Raw genomic sequence first — 13,304 nt, forward strand, 5'->3', positions numbered from 1 at the left:
CAAATAAATAAGTAATTGTTTAAACACAAATATATTTACTGGTACTGTTTAATTTCCTACGTGAATTTGAGTTACTCTTTTTTTTTTAAAGATTTTATTTATTTATTCATGAGAGACACAGAGAGAGAGAGAGAGAGAGAGGCAGAGACACAGGAAGAGGGAGAAGCAGGCTCCATGCAGGGAGCCTGATGTGGGACTCGATCCCAGGACCCCAGGATTACAACCTGAGCCGAAGTCAGATGCTCACCCGCTGAGCCACCCAGGCACCCCCTGAGTTACTCTTGATTGTCATTTCCTTTTTTCTTACTTTTTAAAAAAGTTTCCTTTTTTTGGAAAAGATGTATTTATTTATTTTAGAGAGAGAGAGAGCAGGGGGAGGGGTAGAGGGAAAGGGAGAGAGAATTTCAAGCAGACTCCCTGCAGGACAGACCCTGATGCAGGGCTCAGTCCCACTGACCAGAGCCCATACCAAGAATTGGACACTTATCCAACTGAGCCATCCAGGTGCCCCTTACTTTTTGTTTGTGATGAGTTTAATTTTCCATCATTTTTTAAAGTTTAGTTTTGTTGGATATAGAATTCTTAGTTGATTGCCTTTTTGTTTTAGCAATTTGAATATATCATCCCACTTTCTGCTAACTTCTATAGTTTCTGAGGAGAAGTCAGTTGTTAATCTTATTGAGGATCCCTTGTAGGTGATGATTTGCTTTTTTCTTGCTAATTTCAAGATTATCTTCATCTTTTGCTTTTGATAGTTCAACTGTGTTTTTTCTAGGTGTGGATATCTTTGAATTTATCCTAATTGGCGATTGTTGAGGTTTTTGAATATTTGGATTAATGTTTTTCATCAAATTTGGGAAACATTTAGCCATTATTTTTTCAAATATTGTTTTGTCCCTTTCTTTCTGCTACCTGTCCTTCTGGAACTCTCCCATTATGTGTATTTTGCTGTCCTTAATGGTATCCCACAGGTCTCTGCAGTCTGATAGTTTTTCCTCATTCTTTTTTCTTTCTGTTCCTTGGATTTTATATTCTCAAATGACCTTTCTTTAAATTTGTTGTTGATCCTTTCTTCTGCTAGTTCAAATCTGCTCTAGAGCCCTACTGGTGAATTTTTCATTTCATTTATATTACTTAACAAGTCCTAAGTTTCTATTTGGTTCTTTTTTGCAATTTTTATCATTTTATTGATAGTCTCTATTTGGGGAGACTTTGTTCCCTTACTTTACTTTGTTAGACATTGTATTATTTTTTAAAAAAATTCTTTGAACGTAAATAAAATCACCAATTTAATGTCCTTGTTGGGGTGCCTGGGTGGCTCAGTTGGTTAGTGTCTGTCTTTGGCTCAGGTCATGATCCCAGGGTCTTGAGATCAAGCCCCAAGTCAGGCTTCCTTCTCAGCAGGAAGCCTTCTTCTCCCTTTCCTCCCCACTTGTGCTCTCTGTCACTATCTTTGTCTCTCTCTCTCAACTAAGTAAAATCTTAAAAAAGAAAAATCCTTATATTATACTAACTCCAGTATCTGGGCTTCCTCAGAGGCAGTTTGTGTTGACTGTTTTTCCCCCCTTTATATATGCCATACTTTTTTTTTTAAAGATTTTTTATTTATTTATTCATGACAGAGAAAGAGAGGCAGAGATACAGGCAGGGGGAGAAGCAGGCTCCATGCAGGGAGCCTGACATGGGACTCAATCCTGGGTCTCCAGGATCACACCCCAAGCTGAAGAGGGTGCTAAACCACTGAGCCACTGGGGCTGCCCCTAGGCCATACTTATGTTTCTCATATGTCTCGTAGTTTTAATTGAAAACTGGACATTTATAAAGAGTATAAGGCAAGAACTCTGAGAATCAGATTTTCTCCCCCTCTCTAGTGTTTGTTGTTGCTGGTGCTTTTGTATAGTAACTTTCCTGGACCAACTTAATGAATTCCTGGGCTCATTTATTATATATGGCCAATGAAGTCTGCTCATTTAGCTTAGTTCAGCAAATGATTGGACAGGGATTTCCATAAATGCCTACAATTGGTATGTCTCCCATCCTTTGCCACAGAGTTCTATGTATGTGTTGGAATTTACCTTGAACATTCCAGGAGGCATTTTACAAGTCTGCTTTGTGCAGAGCCTCAAGGTCAGCAAGGAATGAAAGATTAAGGTCTTCTTAGGTCTTTTCTGGGTGTGCATACAACCTTGTACATCACACATATGGCCTCCTAGGTTCCCAGGAGTATCTCTGTGATTTTCAAAGTCTCCTAATGGACATTTTATTCTCCAGGTTTCTTTTTAAAGCGTTTTGGTCAGGGGCACTTAGGTGGCTGAGTGGTTGAGCGTCTTCCTTTGGCTCAGGTTATGGTCCCAGGGTCCTGGGATTGAGTCCCATATGAGGGTGCCTGCTTCTCCCTCTGCCTATGTCTCTGCCTCTCTATGTCTCTCTCATGAATAAATAAACAAAATATTTTTTAAAAATAAAGTTTTTTGGTCAATTTATTCTCAGCCCCAATTGCCTCAGGCAGCAGCTATAGCATTAAACAATTGCTACTGTAGGTTTTTTTTGTTTGTTTGCTTGCTTGTTTGAGCAATGCCTTAGAGATCGGGCTTTTCACACAGAGCAGGTTCTGATTTAGGTACAGTAAAACAAGCCCTGAAATCAGAGCTTTCCATTGACTCTCAAGGTTAGTCAGATAGTGACAGTTCTCTGGGGACAGGGCTGTTTGTGAGCTCTAAACCCATTGTGTTCCTTCCTGTGACAATTAGGATGTGCTGGTTTTCACAGCTACAGTAGTTGTGAACCTGTTGGTTTGCAAAGCTGCTATAAAATTGAGTGAAGGAGATGATGTTAGGGAAGCTAAAATGCCACAGAATTTGCTGTTCTTTCTGAGATTTAGCTCTTTTTTTCTTGAACAAATGGTTTTTGGATTGTTGTAAGCCTTTACATAACGTCCAGAGTTTTTGAAAACATTAGTTTTGCCATTCTCTTCGTTATTTTTATGAAGAAGTGGGATCTTTGGAGGTCTTAGTCATCCTGGACGTGCCTCTCTATGATGACTTTTAAAGTATTTTGTAAAATATCTGGCTTTTTATAGTTATCTCTGCAGGAAAAGTTTCATGCCTGAGCTTACTACAATACCCAGGAGCAGAAGTCAAGAGTCATCTTTTCTGTTTTATCAGCCCCAGATAATAGACCATACACCAGCTTCATAAACTTTTTATAAGAATGTATTAGAATATTAAAAAATAAGTACGGGGGCACCTGGGTGGCTCTGTTGGTTAAGCACCTGCCTTTGGCCCAGGTCATGATCCCGGAGTCCTGGGATTGAGTTCCACATCGGGGTCCCTGCAGGGAGCCTGCTTCTCTCTGTGTCTCTCATGAATAAATAAAATCTTTTTAAAAAACCCATTGAATTGTATGCTTTAAAAAAAAAGATAAGTAGGGCAGCTCTGGTGGCTCAGTGGTTTAGCGCCGCCTTCAGCCCAGGGCATGATCCTGGAGACCCGGGATCGAGTCCCACATCGGGCTCCTTGCATGGAGCCTGGTTATTCCTCTGCCTGTGTCTCTGTCACTCTCTCTCTCTCTCTCTCTGTCTCACATTAATAAATAAATAAAATCTTTTAAAAAAAATAAAAGATAAGTAAAGACTTTCTGGTCTTGCTAGGATTCAGAGGTAAACAAATACTTATAGGAAACTATACACTAGTATTTGAATTTTTCATTTCACTGAAGTATGAAAAAAGCCAGTTACTTCCTTATAGGCATTTAAATGTCCAAATTGTATAACTGTTTGCCATTCACTGAAATATGTTATGCATATTGGTTTTTGTATTCTCTGATTAAAAATAAAATCAAGCTCTCTTAGACTCTTTAGTAATCAATCAGTAACCAGATGGCTAAAAGTTTCTTATCAGATGATCTTAAGAAGCACACCTGGGCCCCAGCTATTTCAAACCAGAGGAAGTTTGACTTTGGTACTTTCTCATTGCAATCTTTCTTCTCACTCAAGTTCTGTGATCAGACTTTTTAGATTTCTATTATATTTAATTCTTCCTTTTAGTTGGTTAAATCAAGATATTGATTGATAATTACTGTATAATTGATAATGTGAGATATCATTACTTTCAGTATGATGCCTTAAAGAGTGGTCCTTTAGGTAATTTGGTTTAATAATAGAGTTATAATAAGGGTAGCTCTAGGCCAGGACTGTTGCCTATAAAATGTGATGTCCATTGTATACGGTCTTTTCCTCTGAATTCTTTTCTTGTTCATGGGAACAATTTTCCCAGGCTTTTTTAGACATATTATAATTGATTGCCTCACTGCTTCCTGAGATATTTAGAGATATGTGATGACCCTAGAATAAATGATGCCTGGATATAATGTTTTTAGCTCTTGAATATGATATCACTGAAATTTTTAATGGGATGAAATCAACACATATTATTCATGAACAATCAAGTAATTGATAAATTGCTGATAAGGTTAGATGAGGCAAACAATTTAGAAACAAAAGTGTTACATGCTGATCTGAAAATGCTTGAGAAATGTTAATTAGTTGTAACAGACACCTTTTTTTTTTTTTTTTAAATAGTGAAAGAAGATCTAACAGAAAAAAGCCCCAAGCGACCTTCTCAGGAACCTCCACCTTATGTTGTTCCTGTGTCACCTAAGCTTCCCAAAACAAAGATGCATGCCTCTACAGGTAAATAGTATTTCCATGTTCCAGGAATGGGAAGAAAAGTCACTCTACTACCACTTAATTATATGCTCTCAGGTGGGGGTGTGTATTTGCACAGATGAGCATTTAGGCTACTATTTCAGGAACTTTGTTGAGCATTTCATTCTTTTCAGAAGTACACAATTGTCATTTCTCCTTAGATAAAAATAAAACAATTATAGTAACATTTTTCATTCAGCTTTGTATTACTGAAAGCTGATAAAAAGTGAATAGAAAAGCCAGTACCTCCAGTGTAAGTTTTAAGTGTCTAAGTAGGAAACAAATGTTAGAAGCCAACTGTGGGATCATATTAGAATAGTTGTGAAGAACTGCATTCCTAAAAATGAATGCTTTAGGGAGGTGTTGTTCATAGCCTTGGTAGCAAGACTGTGAAGGGACAGTTGCCATAAGAAATACAGGTAACATTGTGAAATCAATTTGGATTTTAAGACAGTGTCATTACTATAAATTCCAAGGAGGATGGTCATGTTCTTTATGTTAGAAGTTTGTGGTTCAGTGTAGCATGGCTTAAGTGAATTTCTGGAGGTTAGGAGATATTTTGATCTTTTAATAGTATTTAAGCTAAGTCTACTTAAGATAATTGCCTTTGTCTTTTTTTTCTTATAGAAGAACTACTGTCTATAGAGGGAAATGGCATGCCCAAAGAGGAAAAGCTTCCTGAAGATTCCAAGAACTCACCACTAAATCCAGGAAGTTCTTTAAGCCCCAGCAGCAGAAATCCCATAAGTACCTCTACTACCATCACTAGGAATTTTTCTCAAAGTGTGCCAGGCACCTCAAGTTCACCACTAGTGGGGACCAAATCTACCAAGAGCAGTCACCATGAAGTTAAATTCCAAATGCAGAAGAAAAGCGAAGGTATATTTAAAAATAGTGATTCTCAACTAATGTGTTTCTTTCTCCTGAAGGTTTCCATGTCAACAACATCCCCTGAGAGTGTATCACATTGGAGAAAGTGCCAGAATTGAGGAGTCTGAGTCCTCTCCTTTATGTTACTGTCAGGGTCAAGCCACTACAGATGCTCTAGTCCCCATGGCAGCATAGAACTAACTGTCTCTGGGGATCTGGATCACCAACCATGTCTCTCATAGAGGCTTCTTAGATTGGTGGTTCTTATTAGTGGTTCCATTATAATTTATCATTTCACTGGATACTGTCTGGACTCACAAACCTCCTATGACTCTGAAGCCTAGAAAGATGCACTTCCTCTCCTTTTTGATGTACTCTCTTCTTTGTCACTTTTGAGACCTTTCCTGACTCCGGCCTGTATCTAGCTTCCAGGTCTGGGCTCTGGTATTCTGTTGCTATAGCCACTTCCCCAGTCTCCATACCCTCAGTTACTCTCTCAGGCCCAGCAGGAGTACATGATATGTGTAAATGGGGCAACCACCTGTTGCCATTTGGAAAGAGCCAGAATAGTTTTCCATGTGCAAAAATAGCTCCCCTCTATCCTTTTAAGGATTTAGGGGATGGGACGAGGTGGGCTAAGGGTAGGAATCAATGTTTTGTGCTTTTTCTCCTGGTAGGCATCTAGGCAAGGTGAGTATTAAAGGCAGTAGGAACTTTTCAACTTGATTGCTTTTCTTCATGGTTATTACCTATGGGCAACTGCACTGCATACATGCTCTGATATGCTTAGTGTCATCCTCCCATCTCCCACCTCAGGTACATTGTCTCATGACACTTGCAAGGAGTCTGACGATAGATGCTTATTTCATCAAGGGGTAGTGTACCCAGAATTTTTAGGTATTTTTCACAGTAAGAGCTTTTAAAGACAGGTCTTCTCAGTAAAAGGCTATAAAAGATTACCCGTGAAACTTAATATCTCACTTTCAAATGTATGCCTAACACTACTATGTCAAAGTAGCCTGTATTTGGGCTTGAGAAGACTAGCTTTTGGTATTTCCAAAAAATAGAAAGACCTAATAGTAATAACATTACTTACTAATAATTTACTTATCAGTAATAGAAATCAGCATCATCTTCATTGCTATCTTATGTATGCCAGGCACATGACATTTTATATACCCTTATACAGTACATCTTTATGGCAATTCCTTGAGTGTAGGTGCTGGTAAACATTTTTCTGTGAGAAATCTGAGAAGTCACTTGACTATGGTCCCCAGCTAGAAAGTGGCTGGGTCAGTCCTTGAATCCAGGCACTCTGACTCTAGGCTGTATGCTTAACTGCTAGGCTGTTTCCATCTCCAGAGAATAGGTAAGCATTTCACTTGGAAACTGTCTGGAGGTGTCATTACTATTGTTTTCTTTAAGGTATTGGAACTGTTACTTAAAGCTGAGTCCACCCCTGATTGCTGGTGTTGCTCTCACAACTTCCTGCCCTGCCGCATTGTTTGGATGAAATAAATTGTTCATTTTTATTATAGGAGGGAAATCCAGTAACATCATTGTGGATAAAGTCAAATCACTTTCATTTTATTCATTTCAGAAACATTTACTGTTATTCTAGTGTATTTAAGCCAAAGCCATTCAGGAGAAAAGCATGACTGGACTTTGATTATTTTTCACATAATTAGTTTATTTCATGTAATTATTTGAATAACACTAATGTTTGCAGCTTCGCTGATTTTTTTGAAGATATGGGCGCAATTAAATGATTTTTTCCATAATAAATTAAAAATAGATGATCTTATAGTTTTATTTTTAATATAAAATTATAGTTTGATACCATAAATTATATCTTTGCATATAGTTTTTCTGTAGTAATCTATAAAACTGTCTACAACCATACTGGATTCTGATGACATAAACCAGAAATCCCACAAAAAAGTTATTTAGAGGTATGATTAACTTGATTAGTTTTGTCAATAGTTTCTTAATCTTAAGTCTTTCTTGAACTAAAGGAGAAGACTTTTCTGTCTAAAATGTTAAAATGCCTTAGGCATGGCATGGTCTATACCATCATGATTTTCATTTGGGTTGAAACAGTGCAGTAGCATTTCCTGGTAGATGTGATCAGCATTTTTATCTCTGGCTGTGAAAGGGAAGATACATTTTAGTAAAGAGCTTTTTTTTTTTTTTAACTTTTATTTATTTATGATAGTCACAGAGAGAGAGAGAGAGAGGCAGAGACACAGGCAGAGGGAGAAGCAGGCTCCATGCACCGGGAGCCCGATGTGGGATTCGATCCCGGGTCTCCAGGATTGCGCCCTGGGCCAAGGGCAGGCGCCAAACCGCTGCGCCACCCAGGGATCCCAGTAAAGAGCTTTTAGTTTACATCCAAGTTGTATATTGAAAGAGAAAATAAATACACTTTTGAGCTACACACAGGAAAACTTACCATTGTGAGTTCGTTTACCTTTTTTTCTTTGCCCTTTATCTGGGTAAATACTCAAAATACCCCTAAAATGGCTGGAGCCCAGGTGATAGGAAAGAAAAGGTGTATCTTTGGTTAATTCACACCAAAAAAAGACCAAATTTGTGTTGATGGTCCTTGTTTAAGGAAACAGATCTTCCTAGCAAATGACAAAACTCACTTCTGACACTAAGTAAAGAGTCAAGTGCTCTGGTTGTGTAAAATGAGTATTTGTCTGGACACAAATTACAGCACAACTTGGTAAACAGCACAGCTAAAACTTTTTGGGGGTAGGAGTGCATAATTTATTCTATGTCTCAATTATTTCTTTCTTTGACCTATAAACATTCAATCAGAATATCTATTACTATGCAATTAAACTTGAGAGAGGCATTCAGTATAATGTTAACTTTACTTCTGACCTAGCCAAGCAGAAAATCCTGTTTTCTTCAAAATTCAGATAAGCATTTAAGCCTTAAGAGACAGGAATTTAAATGGTAAAGTGATGCTATAAATAGCCACATTGAATACATGGGAGAGTTTCAGTAAAAACTAATTTGGTTCTCAAAGATAATGGGGTTATTGAAACTCACTGATTAAAGTGAATAAATTTAAGCAATTATAAAAACAAAATCTGGAGACTTTCCATTATATTTAGGTAGTAAAAGAAACCTAATCTACAAAGACCATGGGGAGAGAGATTGAAATTCATTGAAACACTTAAAGAGTAATAGGTTAGCTTACATTAACCTAATTTAACCCACACAACAGATCCTTTGCTGTCTTTGCCTGTGGCCAGCAAGGCCTCAGATTGATCAGTCTGTTTTACGATTTTTGAAGCTTTAAGGTAAATTCTGAAGCTGCTTTTGTTGTTTGGGGGAGGTCAGATGGGGTGCTCTTGGGTAGCCATCCTCAGGTCATTCTAATCTAGCCTTTGACTTGATTCTGCGCTTGGAGTCCTGGGTCCTTGCTGGGGTGCTTGATAGAAGGTTCCAGGAATGAGACCATTTCTCCCTACCTAACATCTCTTCTTTCAGGATAATGATCAGGTCAAGTATGATTTGTCTTTTTTCCCCCCCATTGAAGCTCCAAGTTATATAGCTGTACCCGACCCCAGTGTCCTGAAACAAGGCTTCTCTAAGGACCCTTCAACCTGGTCTGTGGATGAAGTGATACAGTTTATGAAACATAAAGATCCTCAGATATCAGGCCCCCTCGCCGACCTCTTCAGGCAACATGTAATGTATCTTTTGATCCGGTTTTCCTGCCGTAATGCCTTTCAATGACCTCTGTGCAGGCCCTTCAGTTGGATGGATGCTGATTAGTGTGGATGGTGGGGGAATCCTATCAACTGATTTTTTTTTCCATATATGAGAAAGGTTACTTGGCCCAAAGTTAGATTCTTAAACGATAGAGGCTGGATCTGTGCTTTATTTTATTTTTTAAAAGATTTTATTTATTTATTCATGAAAGACACAGAGAGAGAGAGGCAGAGACACAGGCAGAGGGAGAAGCAGGCTCCATGCTGGGAGCCTGACAGTGGGACTTGATCCCGGGACTCCAGGATCACACCCTGGGCTGAAGGTGGCACTAAACTGCTGAGCCACCGGGCTGCCCCATGGATCTGTGCTTTAAATGGGTACCCAAGTACCTAAAATACTACAAGTCTTCAAGCTCTCAAAAGAAGATGATTCAGCATGGCCACTCTCAGATGTCTTCTCCCACAAGGATCCTCCTCCCCACCTGCTCCCTGCTCGGCCCCAGGACCGTGAGTAGGAGGTGGTAACCACAAGCTGTGACAGGGTGTCCTCCTTGTTAATGATGCCCTATGAATCCAGCAACTGTGTAAGATTAAATGTGGTTTTATTTTAAATAGGAGCTCACGAATACCAAATAATATGCTTCTCTGACGTACATTGGTTAATTAAGGAAATAAAAAATTTTAGGAGGATGCCTTGTGTCTATTAAGTAATGTTTATAGTCTTTTCTAACAAATTAGTAACCAAATATCTTCCGTCCTTTTCGGTATTCTAAGAAAATCAGTAATTAGTTTTATCATTTAATTAGCTTAGCTTTAGACAACTAATTGATTAGTTTTCAACATAAAGACAACATTGTATAACACATTTACAGTTTGCATTGATGCTGACATCTTCATATTCCCAGCCTTTTTAAGAAAGTTAATGACCGTCTGAAATTGATTTCTACGATTCATAGTTTTCTACCCGTTGTCATAGATATGTAGTATTTTAATCAACACACAGTATTTAAAATCAGATAGTTTGATGCTTAGGCCATTTTTGAAAGATACTGGATTAAATTTCCTTTTTCTTAAAATTTGAAGTGAATTTAGAAATTATCAAATGATGTCTTACTGTATAAATTATATTTTTAATAGTTTTCAGGAAATAAATGCATATTCAGAGAATATATCAAGAATGTACAGCTGCTCTCTATTTTACATGTTCTTTTATATAAATAACTTGACAAAATATGAATGCATTATTAATTGTAATTTCTTTCTCTCTGTAGGAAATTGATGGAAAGGCCCTGCTACTCCTCAAAAGTGATGTGATGATGAAGTACATGGGTCTGAAACTGGGGCCAGCATTAAAGTTATCATACTACATTGAAAAACTTAAAGAAGGAAAATACAATTGAAAAAAATTTAAACCTCAATTTAAGTTGGATGGAATTCTTATTCTGATAACTTTTAATTTAAAAATATTTTTATTCTCTAAAAAAAAAAACAAAAAAATACTTTTATTCTCCTAGCAGCTTGTGTTTGGTAGACAGTTCCTCTAAAAATAGGTTATATCCAGAATTGCAGAACATTATACTCTAATCTACTTTAAAAACCATTTAACAAAAAAAAGAAAAAAAAATTAATGTGTTAGTTAGTATTAGCATATTCAAATTGGGAGTTCTTTATGTCATTATTTTACAGTTTACAATTTATCATTTTATTGTATAGTTTACAGATTTATTTTTCATGCTAGAAACAGAGAAACACCTTTGATTTCAGTTCATGTTTCTATATAGAACCAAAACAGCTAAATCCCAAAGGGGAAAGTATCAGGGACTGACACATTCTCTAATGAAATCTGTGAGAAGTTTTCCTTAGAAGAGAATATAAGATGCAAACGTAGATATTATCTCTTTCTCCCAAATATTTTTTTGTCTGTTACTGCAATGTTCTGGTCATGTTCTGCCAGTTTCCAGAAAGGGAAAGCCATATAAATTATTTTCCTTTTGTTATTATCTCTCTGTATGTTGTATTTGTTCATATTTAAAGAAAAAGAGCAAGCTTATAAACCCTCATAAAGTGTTCTTAATCGATTTTTGATAAACTTTGAACAATTATAGGATAAATAGGATGGTTGTTTTATGCAGGAGATATTATACTACAAGGGTGGTTTGGATGGAGTCTGATTAAATTTTTTTCAATAATATACCTATTACTTTAAAACATTACATATTTTCGCTAAGCGTAGATGTTTAACTGGGCATTCATTTCTCACATCTCTATATGAAGACACCTGTGCCCAAATTTTTTAAAGATATATATTTTATTGTCTGTGTTTATTCTTCATATGGATACTATACCATATTTATATATTATTCTATACCTGTAGGTATACAAACAAGTAAATCTGTTCTTTTTGAATTTAACATGGCACTTTGTACTGCCACAGAGGTAATGGTGAACTATTTATAGAGTTAGAGGTTTTTATTCTGTAAAAAATATGTGCATCATTTGCTATTACTATTACCTCTCAGCTTTGTCTTCAGGGGATAAGAAACAATCCGGAGGTTGGTGTTCATACAGGGAAGCTCTCTGTCCTATGCAATGTTTCTAGTTAATTTGCTTAGCTCTGAGCCATTTATTTTGCTAAATTTTGGAAGATGCATTAATTCTGACATCATTTTAGGCTTTATTTTTAAAGTTAGAACTTTCAAGGGGAAATGGTGCTATATGTTTATTGTAATTACTTTGTATTAACTTTGGTGTAATGTTTATAAGCTATGAGAATCTGTGCTAAAAGTCTTAGCCATTTGTTGTGAATGCCAATAAAATATACACCAGGGGCATGAATGTACATTTTCAGAAAACCAAATGTACTTTATATAAGAATGCAACTATTTAAAGGGTGTTTTATCTGTTATTCTTTTTGTGTTATAAGACAAAATTCTAATTTAAACCTGGTCTTTTTTCAAATTGTTTGTGTGAAGATGCTGTGCCCAGTTGAACAGTCCTCAGGTGTTTGTATGAATACTGTGTTTTACAATTTTCAGATTTTAAAATATAATAAAGTTTTAAAACCACAATAATGAATGTCACAGTCTCCACTTTGACTTTTTTTGCTTTCACTGCATGACATTAATGTACGAATTTATTAGAGTTGATAAAGAAACGCTTTACTAAGTGTGTGGTTTTGTGTCCAAATACTTGCCCTCATTCTACAGTTAGGCTGATCCCTAGCAGCAAGGGCTGATCTCTTGTAGGGCCTTAAACTAGACCCCAGGGGAGCAGTACAGGGTTCCATCAGTGAGCTTTGTGCTCAAAACTTGTGGCTCACAATGGTACTGATGATGCAAGTGTGCTAGAAAATGACAATGGCCCCCACAGATCCCATCACACCCCTGGCCGGGGGTGGGGGGGGTGTATACATCTGGCTGGCAGGACCTGGCTGCCCTTTTACTCCTGGGGGCCAGGAGCCATACTGCCTTTCTGCTTTCAGCTCTCCCAGCTTACAGGGTGGAAAAGCCTTAGAGGCTCAGGCTTTTGAGGTTGAATCGCCTTCAGTGTGACCCCTTGCCCCCTCCCCTACGCCGTGTCTCTGAAGCCGGAGATGCCTCCCGCTGCTGTAGCATGGCTGCTGGTTCACTGGAGACGACAGGGCCCTCGCTGAGGCTCCAGGGCTGATGCTCTAGTGGCTGGGACGGGGATGTCACTTTGCCGTCTGGGGCCCGGGTGATTGAGAACCCCTCGAGCTTTACTGTCTGCTTTGTAAAATTTTAGTCCAGAGATACCGTTGCCACGTTAGGCTCTTGGGAACTCTCCAGGCTTTAAAAGTGATCTTTCCTCTGGTTTTGCCTCAGTCCATCCTTCCAGCCCCAGCTGGCGGCATTCTGCAAGCTGACCTGTGCAGCCCGCTGGGCGCGCGCGGCGCTCGCTCTCGTCTCTGCGTGGTTTCTAATCGTCCGGGAGTCTGCGGTCCAGAGTAGGACTTCCCGGACTTTTAAACGCGGGCCCCTCGG

The 13,304-nt window shown here is 38.0% G+C and overlaps 1 protein-coding gene across 10 annotated transcripts in view; it reads left to right on the forward strand.

The window, feature by feature from the left end:
- The window catches only part of SCML2 (Scm polycomb group protein like 2), a 100,065-nt gene extending 87,687 nt beyond the window's left edge, over positions 1–12,378 (forward strand). For 9 of the 10 annotated variants that reach the window (XM_072818148.1, XM_072818143.1, XM_072818144.1 and 6 more), the window contains 4 exons: positions 4,580–4,690; positions 5,333–5,584; positions 9,129–9,280; positions 10,575–12,378. In XM_072818148.1, the coding sequence (XP_072674249.1) occupies positions 4,580–4,690; positions 5,333–5,584; positions 9,129–9,280; positions 10,575–10,703 (644 nt within the window). In that variant the 3' untranslated portion in view covers positions 10,704–12,378. The remainder of the gene's footprint in view (positions 1–4,579; positions 4,691–5,332; positions 5,585–9,128; positions 9,281–10,574) is intronic. The other variant, XM_072818150.1, reaches the window with a different exon arrangement.
- Positions 12,379–13,304: the final 926 nt, after the last annotated feature.

This window comes from Canis lupus, chromosome X (assembly GCF_048164855.1).
Source record: "Canis lupus baileyi chromosome X, mCanLup2.hap1, whole genome shotgun sequence".
Taxonomy (NCBI): Eukaryota; Metazoa; Chordata; class Mammalia; order Carnivora; family Canidae; genus Canis; species Canis lupus.